The sequence below is a fragment of the Bos mutus genome, chromosome 15 (genome assembly GCF_027580195.1).
Source record: "Bos mutus isolate GX-2022 chromosome 15, NWIPB_WYAK_1.1, whole genome shotgun sequence".
Lineage (NCBI taxonomy): Eukaryota > Metazoa > Chordata > Mammalia > Artiodactyla > Bovidae > Bos > Bos mutus.
Window position 1 is genome coordinate 30,241,404 of NC_091631.1, and position 19,528 is coordinate 30,260,931.

Here is a 19,528-nt window from a genome sequence, read left to right on the forward strand (position 1 = left end):
TCTGTGTGGCTGACAACTCTGCAGGTGTTCTCTGAGCATAGAACTGATGCTGCTCTTGCAGCTGGACCAGGGCAGCCTCCTTGGGAAGCTCTTCTTTGCTGGCTGGCCAGAGGCTGAGCAGGTAGAGCACTTTGGACCCATGCTTCAGCTTAGGTCCTTAGGAGGCCTGACAGCGTGGAGGTCTAGCCTGTCTTGGAGGCTTCCAGCCTCTTCCCAAGATCCCTAGCCTGTTCTCAGCCTGGCTGCTTGCTGCACAACGGTGCTTCCTTTGGCCTAAAGAGGCTGGCTTTGTGCTGTCTCATCTCCTGACCATAGTGATGATGATGGTTGTGGTGTCTTCTGTGTGCCAGGCCCATGTCAAATACTTCCAGTATTGGCTGTGATCCTCACTGCAACCCTAAAAGGGATGGATTATTATCCCTGTTTTACATATAGAGAAAATGAAGTTCAGAGGTGCTCAAGCTTGTCCACTGGTGAAAGGGGGAGCCGGGATTTGAAGCCAGGTCCCTCCGAACCCCAAACCCTTTTTCTGTCCACTAGACTGCACTGCCTAGGGAAGATTCAGGATCAAAGCCATGTCAGGACCAGGTGTCAAGTCAACTCAGGCAAGGTTTCTTGATGACCCACTATGTGCTGGATGATTTTGAGAAATTTAAATACCAACAAACTACTCTCCTTGTCCTCAGAGAAGAAATAAAACAAGCCCCCTATAACTGTAGAATGAGGCAAAGTATGGTCAGTACCCCAGAGAAGACCAGCCTAGAGTGCTGGGGAGGGGGCGATCATGAAAGGAGGCCCTTTCACATGAGGTGGGCCTTGAAAGATGGACAGGATTTTGATCGGTAGAGGTGGAGAGTAGAAAGACAGCATTTTTGGAATAAGGACCATTGTGAGGATAGGCTCCTAAAGGTAAGAAAGTAGAGATGTACCAGAGTTGATAGGAGGCACTGGCAGGATCTGGAGACCAGTGAGCGTACAGGAAAGCCTTATCCAGCACAGGCCACTGTCCTCTCAGGCTGAGACTGTCCATCCAGCATGTGATGGAGTTGTGAGCTCGAGAGCTGAAAGATTGGGGTTCACATCCAGGCTCTTCCTCCTATTGATCTTGACAAATTCTTTCACTTACCTGTGATTGTTTCCTCAACCGTGATACAGAGATAACAAGGTGAGCTACTTTAAGTTTATAAATATATGTAAAAGTGTTTAGAATGATGCCTGCCACATAATAAGCACTGGAGAAGAGTTTGCTACTTTAGTTAATAGTAGAAGGCAATGGCAACCCACTCCAGTACTCTTGCCAGGAAAATCCCATGGACAGAGGAGCCTGGTATGCTACAGCCCATGGGCTTGCTAAGAGTCAGACACGACTGAGCGACTTCACTTTGACTTTTAACTTTCATGCATTGGAGAAGGAAATGGCAACCCACTCCAGTGTTCTTGCCTGGAGAATCCCAGGGACGGGGGAGCCTGGTGGGCTGCCGTCTATGGGGTCGCACAGAGTCGGACACGACTGAAGCGACTTAGCAGCAGCAGCAGCAGTGTAGTAGTAGTGGTAGTGTCTTAATTATTATTATGACTAACTCTGCTGCAGCTGATTGTGGGTGACCTCATGAAGTTAGTAAATTTCCTGCAAGTAGACCTGTCTTTGAGGGAGGTGGCGCTATTACTTGCCTCTCACCAGTATCTCTTTTGTGTGATGCAGAAGCAGTAGGGCTTTGGAAATCCTTTTTCTACTCCTTTTCATCTCAGAAGCCATGCCTAGAACATGGGACCCCAGACCAGAGCATTTTGACGTGAAGCTGGCTATTGTCCCAGGTGGCCACCTGCCTGGTGAAGAACAGTTCCCAGTATTTCCCAGCAAGGAAAGGTGGCTGAGGGTGCTGGCCAGGTGCCCAGAATGCCAGCACTATGCCCCAAGAAAAGTGTGCCGTGCTTGATGTCTCTCCCACCACTGCTGCTGTGGCTGATTATCTCTGAGTAACAAAGAGTCATTTCTAATCCCATTTAGAATCATTGCCCAAGATAATCCTGTTTCATAGTAATGATATTCCAATTCCAGCATGCACCCGTTTCTAGTTTGGCAGACGCATGCCTTGACCTCAGGCCACCCAGGCACTGCTCCTGGGAAAGCGATGCCAGCTCATTTGCCTAACCTGACAGTCTCAGGGTACCCACCCACTTTTCCTCCACTGTATCCCATCCTGGGGTTCTGTGTTCAGGGCTGTCTTCACAGAGAGGATCGGTTGGGACAAAAAGAGCACCCCGTGTTCATCCCCTTCAGCAGCCTGGGGAGGAGTGTTCCATTTCTAGGGACTGTGATGTGGTACGCTCCTGCACCTCCTCTCTAAAGACCTCAGACCCACTCTGTGCCATGAACTGTGCTCATGAGGGCTGCCAGGCTGGTGGCTCGGGGATACACAGTAAATATCAGTAAATACGGTGAGTGTGCCTGGGATGCAGCAAGGTTTTGGCTGTCTCTCATGCTATCTGCGTGAATAAAATATGATGTAGCAAATAGTTTAGCCAAAACTAATGAATGGTGAGTGATCTGGTTCATTGTTCATATATGAATGGATATCAGGCTGGAAAGCAGACTGTGCTTATGAACCACAGGGTTCTGTCCTATTCACTAGTCATATCACTGATTCTAATGAGACCAGTTATAAATGACAAACAAATTGGCAAATTAAATAAAGCTGATATGTTGGGTGAAAGAATTGGGAATGTGAAAAAAGAACTCAATGGGAGAGAGCAATGGTTAAATCTGTGGTGATAAAAATTAATAGGGGGGAATGAGTGTTTCAGTCTGCAGTTAAAACCAAAACCAATGGTAACACCCAGGGCAACCCAATTTAGCAGTTCTGGCAAGTAAAGCCCAGGAGCTGACTGCAGCCTCAGTGTGTGCACCAGCAGTGCAGTGTTAAGGCCTCAGAAGTGAATTGATAAATATTTACTGGCTTGTACTCTGCCCTGTGTGCAAAGGAACATATGGCCAGGCACAGTCCTTACTTTAGGGAGCACAGTCTAGATGTGTGTGACAGAGTAGTGAGGGCCAAGGGCTCCGGAAAAAGGACCTGAGTTTAAAATCTAGCTCTACCTCTTACCAACTGTTTCCTCATCGGCAAAGTAGGAACAATAATGGCACCTGCCTCAGCATCATGTGGTTGCAAAGATTAAAATGCACTTAAGACAGCCTAGTGCATAGTAAGTGTAGGAGCCCCAACATGCTCTTATGGATGATTTGCCTATGGAGAGCCTGGTCTAGCCCATACTGTGGAAAGAATCCCTAATAACCAGGGCCTGACCACTCTGGCCCATTGGTTTGGCGACTGAGTATTATGAACCACAGATTGAAAGGTATGGACCTGTGTTTGGAACTAGGTGAAGAGTGTGAAATTGCAATTGTCCTGGAAACCCTGTAATGGATAATCTTGGTTTGGTGGCCCACTTAACGTGTCATGCCTTCCTTGAGCTTTGCCCAAATTATCTAACCTTGTCTGGGCCCACTATTGATTTCTGACCCTTGTCTATCTAAATCAGATTCCCTCTTATTAACCCAGCTAGCTTTACGACTGTCTGAAAATATCACTGTCCCTGGTGCATAGTGAGGGCCCAGCAACTATGGGATGTTAGGACAGACTAATGGATGGTCAGGTGGGTGAGAACCAGTGTGGTTTAGGGGAATGTGCACCAGATAGTAATGAATTTGAATCTTGGTTCCTGTGTTTATTAAACATGTACACTTGGACAGCTCATGTTATCTTGCTGAGCCTCAGTTTATTCATTTATAAAATTGACTGGTACCTCATTGCGAGTGGTTATAATGATCTGGAATAGTAAATGTAAAAGTAAATGTAAAGTGCTCAACCCTCTATGGCTGTTTTATTATGATTATTGATCTTTGCCTTTCAAGGGAAGTAAATAAAATATCATCCTCATTCAAGAAAACTGGGACACATTTTCTATACAGGTACCTAGCTTCCTACCTAATCTTTAGTTTGTTTCCCAAGGAAGCTGGCTTTAAAAAGAAGACTGCACCCCATCCTCCCAAAAAAGAAGAAAAGAAAACCGCCCTCCTATTTCCCCACTACCCGCCCCTGCCCCAAGCTCATGGCCCCCCACCACAGGATCTCTAGATTCAACACGTGCCTTTGGTCGGCCACCCTGCTTTCCTGACCTCCCATAGACTGGCCAGTAGACTGAATGAGCCACAGCTCATTTGACTTCCAGCAAACCTCCTGAACTGTGACCTCTTTGCTTCCTCCCCTCACTGAGGTGTGCGCTGAGTTGAGAATAGGTCAACTCTTTGTCTTCTCCTTGGGACACAGTGACCCTGTGCTTGGATGTGGGGGGTAAAGGGGAGGGGGAGTCAGAGGAGCCTCTCCAGAAGCTCCACATTGTGTGGGGCCGACCTGGAGCTGGGATCACTGCCCTTCTTGCTTCACCAGCTCCAGCTGCTCACCAGCCGTCTCTGACACGTGCCTGGCCCAGCCTAGGTCTGAGCTCACACCACAGGTTTCCTCCCTCTTTCCTAAACAGTGTGATGACCCAAAGCCCCTCCGGCCACTGAGAGCAGAAAGCCAATCAATGCAACTGCCCTCTCAAGCTTTGTGAAAAGTCTTGAAAATGGGAGCTCATCTAGGTCCATATGAGCCAACTTCCTAAGGGTGTGTCCACCTCTAATCTAATTACAGCCTAATCAGCTAATTAAAACATGCCTCGTGGGGGCTTTTGCTCCACAGGGACTTCTGTGAGTCTCAGGAGCTGCAACTTAGAGACCACCCTCCAGTTCATTTCCTCATCTTTGTTTGGGAACTGCCTGGTGTAAGTCGGGAAGGGTCTGGTGCTCAGGAGAGGAAGATGGGGACGTTTTCCACAGCTAAGCTGCCTGCAACCCAGTTTGGACCCTCAGGTGGGAGAAGGCTGGGAAGGGCTAAGACAGTTGCCTTCCACCTTTCTCCCTTGTTTCTCACCAAATGAATTATTTCATTTATTCATACAGTCATTCAGAAAGCATCTGTTGACCACTTATTGTGATCTAGGCATTGGGCAAGAAGCTAGGAAAGGTTGAGACATGGCCCTTGCCCTGTGGTCTACTGGGAAAGGTAAATAAAAATAGACAGGCAATCACGATATGATATGGTGAGCGGCACCTTCCACTTGAGTGAGAATTGGGTTCTGTGCAAGCAGGAAGGGCGTGCACCTGGGCTGAGAGTCAGAGAGGCCTCAGTTGAGTTATGACTATGTCACTGAAGAGCCCTGAAGGTGAGTGAGCACTAACCAGTAGAACAGAAAGTGGGGCGGTGGGGGGGACTCCTAGCAGGAGGGATATATTTGATGATCTTTGGTGTACTTCAGGGAGTTTGTTGATTTCACTGGGCCCTTAATTTTTCAGCCCCCAAGATCACTAGATCAACATAGGAATTAGAAGTTCGGCAGTTGAGAGACTCCCTGAAGGAATAAACTTTTAGAAGAAATGAGGGCAGGAAATCCGACCCTTTTAAGTTTTTTTAGTAATTTTATTTATTTTTGGCTGTGCTGGGTCTTCACTGCTGCACAGGCTTTTCTCTAGTTATGGTGTCTTAGCTCCTCATTGCAGTGGCTTCTTTTCTTGTGGAGTACAGGCTCTAAGGCACCCAGATTTCAATGGTTTCAGCTCATGGGCTCCAGAGCACAGGCTCAGTAGTTGTGGTGCACAGGCTTTAGTTGCTCCGTGTCATGTGGGATCTTCCCAGATCAGGGATCAAACCCATGTCTTCTGCACTGGCAGACATTCTTTTTACCTACCACTGAGCCACCAGGGAAACCCCTCAACTCTTTTTTAAAAATCATCTATTCTTGTGTCCAGCCTGTTGCTTCTAACTGCTGCATCATGTTTTATAGACCACATTTAACTCACTCGTTTCCTCAGTGATGGACACTTGAGTGCCTGCAACTCCCCACTGCCACAAAAGGTGTGGGGACATCTCCCATGTTTGGACCTGTGTAAGAATTTCTCTGAGATACATATACTCAGGAGCAAAGTGCTGGGTTATTGGGTCAGGTACTTGAGTGTGACAAATATTACAAGATGACATCTGGAATGGCTGCATCAGTCTGTCCCCAGGCAGTGCCTGAAGAATCCAAGATCCTCATGCCTTCACCAACACTGGGTATTTTTCAGCTTTCTCACTTTTGTCAGTATGTTGAATTTAAAGTGCTATCTCATTTTTAAATTATTTTTAAAGCAAGTCCTTGTTGGTTATCTGTTTTAAATACAGCAGTGTATGCATATCAACCCCAAATTCCCAATAAAGTGCTAGCTTATTTAAAAATTTTTCATTTCTCTAATCACAAATGAGCTTGAGAATTTCTTCATATACTTAATCATCTTGTTTGTTTCCTCTTCTGGGTGTTTTTGCCTCATTTTTCTGTGGGACTTCCTGATCCTTGCCTTGTTGCTAAAACTTGAATTGAGGCAAGTCCTCCAGACTGTTAGCTACCTGGGAATCCATAAAGGGAAGTAAGAGGCAATATAGCTGAATGATAAGAACATGGACTTGGTAGCCAGACTGCCCTGGTTTGAATCCTACCTGTGCAGCTTACAACTGAGTGACCTTGGGCAGGTTACTTACCCCTTGGTTTCTGTTTAACCTCCCTCATAGGGTTGTTGTGAGGATTAAATGTTAGTATATATAAAGTATTAATATTTAAAATAGTGCCTGGTGGGTAGGAAGTATATACAGATGCTAGCTCTTATTATTAGACCGCTGTCTTCTTCCTACTTAGCTCTACTGTACCCTTGAGAAATTGAATACTTATACCAGCAGGCAGTAAGAGAAAGTAGAAAGAAAACAGCTCTCAGCCTAGACTCAGAGCTCACTACTCCTACTCACTTGTATAACTCTTACCCAGGTCTTGGGTTCTGGACCTGCGTTTTCCTCCCTACCTGAGGCCAGTCTTCAATACCTGACCATTTCTGACTAGTCAGATTTCCAGGCCTGCAAGTACCCACCAGCCCCCCAGCCTGGCTAGCTCAGTCCTGTTGCTCTTCCTCTCCCAGCCTGTCAGCTGGATACTATCCCTCACAATCTTCACCTTCAGTATTCACACAGCTCAGTCTTTTTGGTAAGTCAGCTCACTTGGGCACAGATAAGACCAGAATAGATTGTGATGGACACACAGGAAGGCATGTACTGCTACCAGAGCCAAGTCACTAAAGGCCAACTCTAAACCTCCATCCTCTCGGGCTGCATACATTCTCTGACTTTCCGGGTTAGTATTGGAAGTAGGGTATCTGGAGATTATCTCTAGCCTTTGAAGTTGATACTGACATTGGTAGGCATGTCTTTCCACAGACTACCAGAGGCCAAGTTCTGAGCTGGCTGGGAGAATTGCTGATGTTTGTAAGCCTTTGCCCAGTGAGAACCTGTGGAGTAGTCAGCATAGTTCCTTTGAGTGTGTTACAGAAAAACATGAGTGAGTGGAATGGTGTACCCTGCCCCCTTTAATCCAGCTATTAAAAGCATGAAGACCTAGCCCAAACTAGGTACTGCCGATTTGGCACCAGCTGTTGACGTTTAAGGTAGTGATACCTAAACCGAAACCTCACGAGTGACAACCATCATGCCGGCGCCAGAACAGAGTCGGCTGCAGTTATCCTTTTGTGGATCACCTTGAATAGCAGTGCCTGCCTGCCTTTGTACCATCAGATCCGGTAATCCCCTTGTCAGGCAGGTGGGCCAACTCACCATCCCTTACATGTCACCTTCTCCCAGATACATTTCTGAATTGGGGGTTTGTTTTGGCTTCAGCAAAAACAACGTCAGAGACAGAAATCTCTTCATTTCCGAAGTCTCCTCATTGCTGCTCCTGGTGTCTGCTTCTTTTGCCTTCCCTTGGCCTCATACTAGTGTGTTTCTTGGTTTCTGGTTGTTGACTTGTTTTGTGTCTGCTGTTTCCCTCTGTCTCTAGTCCTTAACATATGACCTGGCTTTTGGCTCTCTGCCTCACATCTCTGCTGCCTGGTCTCTGGCCCTTGGCTCTGTTTTGACTATGAACTTCTTGGCACTCCCTGGGCCTGACATGCTGCTAAACCTGTTCTCACCAGCCTTGCCCTAGGTTTCTCTTACCCGGCTGGCCTCTTACCCTATTTCTGCCCTGCTGCATATCACAGGTCCACAAAGTTCTTTTTTGTCTTCAAAGCTAACTATAGTCATGTAGTCCTTTAGGCTGATCTGGACTGACTTCTCCAAAAAAGACCTGATCCCCATGGAACTCTGGGTCAAATGCTTTTCAAGTTTGAGATGGCTCCTGGACAAAAAGCTTATTGCTGTCTGATAAGTTGTTTGGTGCCACTCTGGACCACAGAACAGCCATGGTTCTTTTAGTCCTAGCTCTACCCCACCGTGGGGCTGCTGCCTTTTGCATTTATGAAAAGTGAAAGGAATCTTCTCCAAGGTTGCAGAATGAGTCACTTGCTTGGATGCTTACCCTCCTTGTCCTCCAAGTTTGTGAAGTGAATTGCCCATTCCTTTTGATTGGGTTAGCAGCCCCAGGGCCTAGCCTCATCACTTTTCTCTCCCCATCCTGCCAGACCACTGTCTGCCCCTTGGGGCCAAGGGTAGCATACTTGGTTGCTTGGACACGTCTTGCAGCCTGCAAATTGGACAGATGGAATCAATACTCAGGAACCTGGAGAGGCCCAGGTAGCACAGTTAGTGACACTAAATGCCTAGAGGGACAGCCTGCCCTGGGAGGGGTTGTGATTGAATGGTGATTGGACATAGCAGCTGAGCATTAACCAAATTATGTCCATTTGAGTTTAGATCGACAAACCCTCCTCACTTAAATTTTAAAACAAGCCAACTTGAGTAGAATATAGAAGAGCTGCCTTCTTAACACAGTGCTATGGCAGCACAAGTGCTGGGTATAGATTTGGAGCCCACTTCAGCCTGTGTAATTATCACTAAGATTATATGGACACAGAGAAGAGAGCTCATATTTGTGAATCTCCTTTGATGTGCCAGGCACTGTAGAGTTTTTATCTCATAACTTACAAGGGGGAGGCATCATAATCCCTATTATTCTAGTAAGGAAATAGAGTTTCAGAAGTGTAATAATTTGTCCAAGATCACAGTTAGTAAGTGATAGTGTACTATGTTATAAAATGTACTTGTTATAAAATGTCACACCATCTTCCCTATTTGTGTGTCAGTTCATAAGTCTCTTGACTTGCCTACAGCCCAACCATAGGGTCAGGTACACAGTTATAATAACTAATGTCTGTTGAGCACTTATTGTGTGTCATATACTATGAAAGCACATTTTATGCACTAACAGAGTCATATGAGCTAGATATTCTTAATATCTGATAATTATGATACAGAGTGATTTTCTCATTTCATCATTTGTTCTACATTTATTAGTTGTCATTCTACAGTAAAAATAAAGCTTTCCCTTCCCCCTCACCCATTGACTATGTGGACTCTTGGAATCTTAGTGTGCAATGGGTGATAGTCCGTTAATGTCATTATTCATGTTGATGTTCATATTGACTCAGAGTTTTTAAAATTTATTTATTGATTTATTTTTGGTTGCACTGGGTCTTTGTTGCTCTGCGTGGGCTTTCTCTAGTTGCAGTGAGCAGGGGCTGCTCTTCGTTGCGTTGCATTGCTGTGCACAGGTTTCTCTTTGCAGTGGTTTCTCTTATTGTGGAGCACGGGCTCTAGATGCGCAGGCTTTGGTAGTTGTAGAATTTGGTCTCAGTAATCTCAGCAAGTGGGCTCGTAGTTGTGGCACACAGGCTTCAGTTGCTCCGAGGCATGTGGAATCTTCTGAGACCAGGGATCGAACCAATGTCCCCTGCATTGGCGAGCAGATTCTTCTCCATTTTCCCCAGAGAAGCCCATCTGTACCATGGTCTCAGATTTTAAAGCCAACATTATAACCACTGTGCCATACTGCATCCTTTGCCATGAGATATTTTTCTTACTGCCTGCAGTTAGTTTGCCCATCTCTAACAGCCTTTTTGAACCCTCTTAACTTTTCATCTTCTGGGAAACAGGAAGACTAATGACAGTCCTTTCCAAATTATTTGTAAACTATATAAGTAAATTACAATAAAAGATAGAAATGGTAAGGACCTAACAGAAGCAGAAAATATTAAGAAGAGGTAGTAAGAATACACAGAAGAACTATACAAAAAAGATCTTCATGACCCAGATAACCACGATGGTGTGATCACTCACCTAGAGCCAGACATCCTGGAATGCAAAGTCAAATGGACCTTAGGAAGTATCACTATGAACAAAGCTAGTAGAGGTGATGGAATTCCAGTTGAGCTATTTCAAATCCTAAAAGATGATGCTGTGAAAGTGCTGCACTCAATATGTCAGCAAATATGGAAAACTCAGCAGTGGCCACAGGACTGGAAAAGGTCAATTTTCATTCCAATCCCAAAGAAAGGCAATGCCAAAGAATGCCACACAGTTGTACTCATCTCACACGCTAGTAAAGTAATGCTCAAAATTCTCCAAGCTAGGCTTCAACAGTATGTGAACTAAGAACTTCCAGATATTCAAGCTGGATTTAGAAAAGGCAGAGGAACCAGAGATCAAATTGCCAACATCCGCTGGATCATCAAAAAAGCAAGAGAGTTCCAGAAAAACATCTGCTTCTGCTTTATTGATTACACCAAAGCCTTTAATTGTGTGGATCACAACAAACTGGAAAATTCTGAAAGAGATGGGAAAACCAGACTACCGCACTTGGCTCCTGAGAAATCTGTATTCAGGTCAAGAAGCAACAGTTAGAACTGGACATGGAACAGCAGACTGGTTCCAAATCGGGAAAGGAGTACATCAAGGCTGTATATTGTCACCCTGCATATTTAACTTATATGCAGAGTATATCATGTGAAATGCAGAGCTGGATGAAGCACAAGCTGGAATCAAGATTGCTGGGAGAAATATCAATAACCTCAGATATGCAGATAGCACCACACTAATGGCAGAAAGTGAAGAAGAACTAAAGAGCCTCTTAATGAAAGTGAAAAGCAGAGTGAAAAAGTTGGCTTAAAACTCAGCATTCAGAAAACTAAGATCATGGCATCCAGTCCCATCACTTCATGTCAAATAGACTGGGAAACAATAGAAACAATGACAGATATTATTTTCTTGGCCTCCAAAATCACTGCAGATGGTGACTGCAGCCGTAAAATTGAAAGATCGTTGCTCCTTGGAAGAAAAGCTATGACCAACCTAGACAGCAAATTAAAATGCAGAGACATTACTTTGCCAACAAAGGTCTATCTAGTCAAAGCTATGGTTTTCCCAGTAGTCATGTATGGATGTGAGAGTTGGATTGTAAAGAAAGCTGAGCACCGAAGAATTGACGCTTTTGAACTGTGGTGTTGGAGAAGACTCTTGAGAGTCCTTGGACTGCAAGGAGATCCACCCAGTCCATTCTAAAGGAGATCAGTCCTGAATATTCATTGGAAGGACTGATGCTGAAGCTGAAACTCCAATACTTTGGCCACCTGATGGGAAGAACTGACTCATTTGAAAAGACTCTGATGCTAGGAAAGGTTGAAGGCAGGAGGAGAAGGGGACAACAGAGGATGAGATGGTTGGATGGCATCACCGACTTGATGAACTTTAGTTTGAGTAAGCTCCGGGAGTTGGTGATGGACAGGGAAGCCTGGTGTGCTGCAGTCCATGGGGTCGCAGAGAGTGGGACATGACTGAGCAACTGAACTGAACTGATAGGCAAATAGTCTCCAACTAAAAACCTGACAGTGTCTGCTGTGAATTACATATCTGACTTTTAGATGTGAATTTTAGCTGCTTAGAGACCCTTCTCATTTCTCTTTAGGATCATAATTCATAGCCTGGATAAAATGCCTATAAAAGATAATTCTTAAAATCTTTTTAGGTGAGGGGTATTAGAGTCAGGAGACTGACTTGACCATGTTACTTATCTATGAGGACTGTGTGTGTGTGTGTGTGTGTGTGTGCATGGGAGTTACTGAAATTCATTCATCCATTCAGCAGATAATTGGGCCAGGTCCTGTGCCTATTGAAGGTTATGAAATTCAAACCAGTTAATACAGGGAAAACCAACAACACTACTGACTACAGATACTGAAAAACTTAACAACAGAGAGAATCTAAAATTACAGTTTGGCTTTTTAATAGTTACAATAATTAGAGTAATTTTTAAATTTTTATTTATTTATTTTTGGCTACATGTCACCACATGACTTGTAGGATCTTAGTTCTCTGACCAGGGATTAAACCCAGACCCTGGTAGTGAAAGTACCAAATCCTAACCAGTGGATCACCAGGAAATTCCCTAGCATAATTTTTTTTAATGCTTGCAATTTATGCCTTCAAAAGCATTAATAGTTTTGAAGTCCAGTGAGCAAAAGATGAACATACTAAAAGAAAAATAGGCAAAGGACATTATTCATGAGAATAAAAACAATTGATTATTATAATTCATGAAAAAAGAAACACAACTGATTGCTAAAGATTTTTTTAAAGTCCAGCTTCACTAGTAATCAAAGAAATGCAAACTGAAACAGTGATGTGATTCCATTTTCTGTCTAACACATTTTCTGTGTCCAGATTAACACACTATTAAAAAGAAAAAAATGCCCTATTTGATGAAAGGGCTCCCCTCATAACTCAGTTAGTAAAGAATTCGCCTGCATTGCAGGCTGCCCTAGTTTGATTCCTGGGTCGGGAAGATCTGCTAGAGAATGGATAGGCTACCCACTCCAGTATTCTTGGGCTCCCCTTGTGGCTTCAGTTGGTAAATAATCCACCTGCAATGTGGAGACCTGAGTTCAATTCCTGGGTTGGGAAGATCCCTTGGAGAAGGGAAAAGCTACCCACATTCAGGCCTGGAGAATTTCATGGACTATTGCAAAGAATCAGACACGACTGAGTGACCTTCAGTCACTCACTCACATTATGATGAAAGGAAGGCACAATAGTTACTCTCATCCTTCTTCTTTTGATAGTAGAAATAAAAATCACATTCTTTCTGAAAGGCAATTTATTAACGTTTATCAAAAACCTTAAAAATGTTTATAGGTTTGATCTAGAAATTCATTTCTTAGGAATTTATTCAAAGGAAATTGTTATAGAAATATTAAAAATATTTATTTTATAGTTGGAGATTGGCTAAATGAAGTATGCTGCTGCTAAGTCGCTTCAGTCATGTCTGACTCTGTGCGACCCCATAGATGGCAGCCCACCAGGCTCCCCTGTCCCTGGGATTCTGCAGGCAAGAACACTGGAGTGGGTTGCCATTTCCTTCTCCATGAAGTATAGACAAGCCTTATGGTAGAATACTGTGCAATCATTAAAAACAATGTCATAGACAAATATATAATAAATGGAAGAGGTATGTATATATTTAGGGAGAACTTATATATGACCCCATTTTTTTTTGTAAATAAAAATGTGCATATGTTGGAAAAAACTGCAAAGATGTTATATATTCTAAAACAGGTTTTTTTGATTAGCTGTATTTTCTAAATTTCTTATAGTGAACATGAACCTTTTTTGTTAGAAAAAAAAGTGGGGGGAATTATTAGCAGGAACATCACATAAGACAAGGGAAGCTAACATATAAAGAGCACTTCCTGGGTCAAGCACTGTGGTTGGTGCTTTATAAATTCACCTAATCTGATCTCACTGTGGAGCCTCCTGCCTGTCGTCTTCTCCCTTCAGTCCATTCTCACACGGCTATAGGAGTGATTCTTCTAATAGCAAAGATTTAGAAGAGAACACACCAAACTATAAATAGTAATTACTCCTGGAATTTAGATTGAGGAGATGGCTATAAGAGACTTTCATTTTTCAATTTAGTATTTCAATATGATTTGTACTGTGTGTGTGTGTGTGCATACATATGTAAGTGGGGAGGAAAAGCTTGTGTTGCCATGTCACTTCCCCAGCCCTTCAGTGGCTTACCTCATCTCCCACTTCTCTTCCACCTACACCCTCTGCTCCAGGTCCACTTTCTTCAGATGAAACTTCGTGCTTTTTTGCCTCCCAGGATTTGTGAATGCATTGGGTCCTCCCACTTCACCAACCTGGATCTGGTTATTCAGCCTTTCACGTCTTTAATATCACATTCCCTGGGATGCCTTTCTTGATCCCCTCCCTTGGTTTCCTACCATACATGGTACTTTTCCCATCATAGCCTCCATCACACTTTGCTAGAATTTTATGGTAAATTGTTGTCCTTCTCTGAAGAGACTGTAAGCTCCCTGAGGTCATGGACCCTAGTACCTAGAACAGTGACTTGAACATAGTAAGCATTTGATAAGTAGTTGTTGAATAAAAACACTTCATATTTTATAGTTGTGGATCCTGAGCCTTAGGGAGGTGTTAGATAACTTGTCCAGAGCCTCTCAGCCAGTAACATATCAGAGCCAACTTTGCTACCCTTGTGTTCGATACTTGTAAAGTTCCTGTTCTTTCCACTGTACCACTCAGGTGAACAGAGGCAGAGCCAGTCCCTAAACATGCCTCAGAATTAGAGTCTTTATTTCCTGGACCTTTCCTGTTTGTGACACTTATGTCTGTCTGATTTCTTCCAGTGTGGTGCAGGTCCTGCTTGCTGCTGGTGCTGACCCAAACCTTGGGGACGATTTTAGCAGTGTATACAAGACCGCCAAGGATCAGGGAATCCATTCTTTAGAAGGTAAGTGTGGACTACTGTGCTGTTCTGCGGGCCCTCCCCCCTGCAGCTTCTAGCAGCCGTTCTCCGTGCCAGTTCTACCAGCAACTCAGGTGAGAGCCTGCAAGTCGCTCATCCTCTGGGGACTTATGGATAACCCAAAGGCTTGGGGCAGATCCCCTTCACAGCCCCCTCTAGCTCTGTAATTTATGTCACTTCACGTCTTAAGGAATAAAATAGAGGCCTGATTTCGTAACTGAGGAGAGGAGTAGGAAAACCTTTTAACTGGTGTTCTGCCAAAAGTGCCTCAACCTGTGGCGTCTCAGATGAGTGGACAATGAAGCAGGTTTCCGTAAGATAATTAAGGCAACTGTGTGGAATGTGGATTCATTCTTTCTCTACTTCCTGCGGACTTAGCCTTCCCTAGCCCTGCCCCAGGACTAGAAACCAGCTTTACTGGTTCCCTTAGCCTCACAAGTCCCTCCACACTACCCTGAATACTATTTTTTCTCCCCCTCCTGTATGTGGAATATAGTCCTCTCTCTAGCACTGGCCCCTCGACTTACTCAGTGATCCAGGACAAAGAGTGGACCTCCTCTGTACTTTGATGTCTGTGCTTGTAAAATGGAGTGGTCATCATTGCCGTGGTGGGGTATTGTGTGGGTGATTGCTTGGACTTCTCCAGAGGAAGGAGCCAATGTGCACATTTATCAGGGCTTGGTCACATCTGTTGGAAGGTACGTGGGCAAGTTAGTCTGAATTGCCTCTGGTGAGTAGTTTTTCGAAAGTGGAATTGAGAAGAGGGCAGGTTGATCTGACTGCAGACAGAGATGAATATTTTACGTTTGAGCTTTGCTTGTCCAGATTGACTCCGCCGCCCACCCATTATCCTGGCTTACTCACAGAGCCTGAGATTCCCCTCACTTTCCCGCAACAGGACAGCTAAGCTGAGGCTGCTTTAGAGTTTTCAATGATGCCAGGAGAGACAGCCTTGCTGACTGTTCGAGGGTCAGAACATTGACCTGAGGGGAGGTTCAGCAGAGGGGAGAAGTATGCTCAGCCCTCAGAACCGTCAGCAAGGCTGCCAGACTGACGTGGGTGTGTGGTAGCCTAGGGCGGAAGTGTCATTGCTGCCCCAGCAAAGTTTCTCATATCAGTAGCATGAGAAAAATGTCAAAAGCAGCAGAGCATTGCTACCCAGGTGAAATGTGAAGTTGCCCTCCTCTGCCTCTCCACCTCTGAACCTGCTCCTTCTCTGTCAAGCTCCCTTGCTGTAGCCCGATCCTCCACAGAGCCTTCTCTGCAACCTGTCCTCTGCTGCTCCTTTGAATGTTCTCTAAATCTTAGCCCTTTATGTGGTTATTTGAACTCTGATCTGCTCATATGTCTTTTCTTTCCTCGTGAGCTGACAGTTCTATGTGCAGGCTGTGACCTATGCCACCTTGGATTCCTCACTGAGCTGGGGGACTTATATTCATTTTGTTTGCAGTCGAGGAGAATTTCATGAGTGCCAGACTTGCCCTATATTTGCAGCCTGATGTGTGGGAACTCAGCTTAAAGGCTGTCTACCATTCACTCAGATGCAGCATTGCTACCCTCAGCTCTAGCTTCTGTTCCGGTGCTTTCACCAAAAAGCAAGGAGGAGCATTTGCTGAGGGGCAGGGCCAGGTAGAAGGGAAGGAACTATTCAGGGGCCTTCTCATCTGCTCTTGGGATCCAAACACCGCCCAGTAAGCATTTTTGATTTCACAGGATCTCAGTACTGTGAAGCCATCTAGTCCTGCCTCTGCTGTCACACCGGTCCCCACCCCTGCATTTCAAGTTTTGAACCTTTATGTTCTGGGGCTTCCCAGGTGGCTCAGTGGATAAAGAATCTACCTACAGTGCAGGAGTTGCAAGAGACGTGAGTTCGATCCCTGGGTCAGGAAGATCCCCTGAAGGAAGGGCATGGCAACCTGCTCCAGTATTCTTGCCTGGAGAATGCCATGGACAGAGGAGCCTGGCAGGCTGCAGTCCATAAGTCACAAGAGTCGGACACGACTGAAGCGGCTGAGCATGCATGCACCTTGGTGTTCAGCTTTCCAGGATGATGCTCATGTTCAGCATTCTAGATCAGTGGCAGCACACTTTTTCTGACAAGTGCCAGATAGTAACCATTTTAAAGCTTTGTGGGCCAGTTGGTCTCAGTTGTGGCTATTTAGCTTGGCCATTGTAGCATAGAACATAATACACAAATGAGTGTACATGGATGTGTTCCAATAAAACTTTATTTACAAAAGTTGGCAGCAGGCTGGATTTGACCCATAGGCTGTAGTTTGCCAACTTTGTTTTAGGTATTTTCTTTTTTCTCTCCTTCCTTTCTCTTTTCCTTCCTCCCTCCCTCCCTCCCATCCTCTCTCCTATCCTTCCTCCCTCCTTCCCTCCCTCCCTTGCTTCCTTCTCTTTCTTTGCCTTTTTAATCAACCTCCTTTGAATTTTTTTAACTCTTGTGCTAGCCAGCCTACATTCTAGGTAGGTAGGCAACAGAAATATTGAAACAGACTAATATATCTCTCATGAAATGCAGCCTGAAATATTAACTATCTCTTAATTTATATGATCTGCAAATTTAGTGAATAGGCTTTCTATGGACTCATTTACTTATTCAAAAGTAATTTTAAAAATTTAATTGATTATTTTCCTATCTAGCAGGGACTGGTCTCAGCACTGTAAGACAAGCAAGGTCCCTGCCATCATGCACTTCATGTGCCAGTCTTTGATTACAGTGTTTATAAGGACTCTATTAAGTACAGAGCCCTGGAACTCATTCATGATCAGGACAATTTAGAAGCATTATTCAACAGTCAGAATTGTAAATCCTCCAAACTTCTTTCTTTTCTAGCCTCCATTTCTCCCATCTTGTCCACAAAATTGTAGGAGATTCTCTCAGATTTATTGCTGAAATAAAGACACGTTTAACATTTGTCTTAATTTGTTGCATAGGAATCCTTGCCCAGCAAGATGTTAGGTTATTCTGGCATGGTTTTGTATTATCCCTAGCAAACCCACACTGGTGCCCAGTAATCACCTAAGTGTTTCAGAACCATTAAATATAAATAAATTCTAGATTTAAGCAATAACTATCAACAATCATTCATAAGTTCACTGCTCTGTGGCTTGAAAGATCTAACTCATAGCTTTTTCTCCATTTTGAATTCCAGGCTGCCTTTGCTGGCTGTGGTTTTCTGGCAGTTCCTCTGATTTCCCTGGTGTGTCAGTGTGGATGTACTCTGCACTTGGACTTCATGTGCTCTGCTTTCTGACTCGGAACCTGGAGAGTGATGGTCCTTTATAATCATCTCAGAGTTCTCCTCTCCTTACTAGCCTAAGCCTTTAGCTCCTTGATAAACATACTTTTCTTTCCTTTTCCCATTTAGAAATATCTCATTCATTCATCCATTCAACCAGTATTTATTGATTGCCTACTGTATGCAAGTCACTGTACCCAGCTCAGGGTCATTTTCACTGAGGAAGTAGACAAAAACAAGAGTCTTGGTTTTTGGGTTTTTTTTTTTTTATTGGATTGACTTTTTCATGGGAAACTACCTGACCTGGGGATATGTGAGGAGGTTAAGGAGAAGAGTTATAAGCCCCTTGCCCAGAGTGTGTGCAGGCGAATTCATAGGAAAGTTCTTCAGTATTGGAGCACAGAGTCAGTGCCATCTAGTTCACTAAATTTCTAATAGATATTTCTGTGGGGCTCAGCCTGTGGTCAGTACTGAAGGGAAGTGTTGAGTTACAGTTTGACTTTGGCAAGACCTCCCTAAACCCCTGTAATATATCCCTTGTCTACTTTTTCAGTATTATTATGAAGTTGAAGAGATGTGATGTGTGAATCATAAAGTATTCTACAGTTACAACTGCTTATTAATTTGGTTCATTTATAATTGAGCATGTACTTCCTGAGTGCCAGGCACTCTGCCAGATGCTGGGAATAAATTAAAAGGAATATATATGATCTAGTCCCTCAATATATATGATCTGCTCTCTCAGTCAAGTAATAAGACAGACCTATGAACAGGCATCCCAGTGCAGACTGATAAATGCAAAGGTAGATGGATGTACAAAGGATACAGGTAGCACTTGTATAGGTAGTGATGCCCTCTTCCTGAGGGCAGACTGGTGTCTGGGAAGTGTCACAGGGTAAGTGACTTTGAATTGAGTCTTAAGGTTGAGTCAGAGACTGCCAGGCAGACTAACCAGGATGGACTTTCCAGGCAGAAGGAACAACACATGCAGAGATAAGGGCTAAGTGATAGCAGGTAGAATCATCTGCCACAGTACTTAGAACAGCTACAAGTAAGACCATAGGGGGAGGCAGGGTTCTACGTGGGAAGGACCCTGTAAGGCAATTCTAGGGAGCTCATAGTGTTTTCTAAAGGCCACTGAAGGATTTCAAGTAGAGGAATGCTCAGTTTACATTAGCAGTTTAGATGGACCATTCTTATGGGATGGGAATGAATTGGAGAGGAGAGGTTAGCAATGGTTCTTAATGTTTTGATCCCTTTGAGAACTGGTTGAGAAACGATGGTCCTCTCCCTCAAAATGCACTTCTCACTTCTGGGGATTTCTAAAAGAAATATTTGGGAGTGGAGAGAAATAGATATTTGAAAAAGGAGGATATTGAGTACTCCATGGAATGTGGGAATTGATGGAAAAGGAGGCACCTGTCACCTTGGTTTCTGCTTTGGATGAACCATTGGATGAATGGGTCTGCAGTTTAAAGACATCTGGCAGCATTTGCTTGGTAGTTAAAATAATGAATGTGACTGAAACTGCTTGAGGAAAGGGGTTAAAGCAAAGGGATAGGAGG

At 44.2% G+C, this 19,528-nt stretch overlaps 1 protein-coding gene across 1 annotated transcript in view; it reads left to right on the forward strand.

The window, feature by feature from the left end:
- Nucleotides 1-19,528, forward strand: part of CLPB (ClpB family mitochondrial disaggregase) — a 147,821-nt gene that overhangs the window by 43,499 nt on the left and 84,794 nt on the right. The window contains exon 4 of the mRNA XM_005893508.3: nucleotides 14,597-14,700. Coding sequence (XP_005893570.2) covers nucleotides 14,597-14,700 — 104 coding nt within the window. The remainder of the gene's footprint in view (nucleotides 1-14,596; nucleotides 14,701-19,528) is intronic.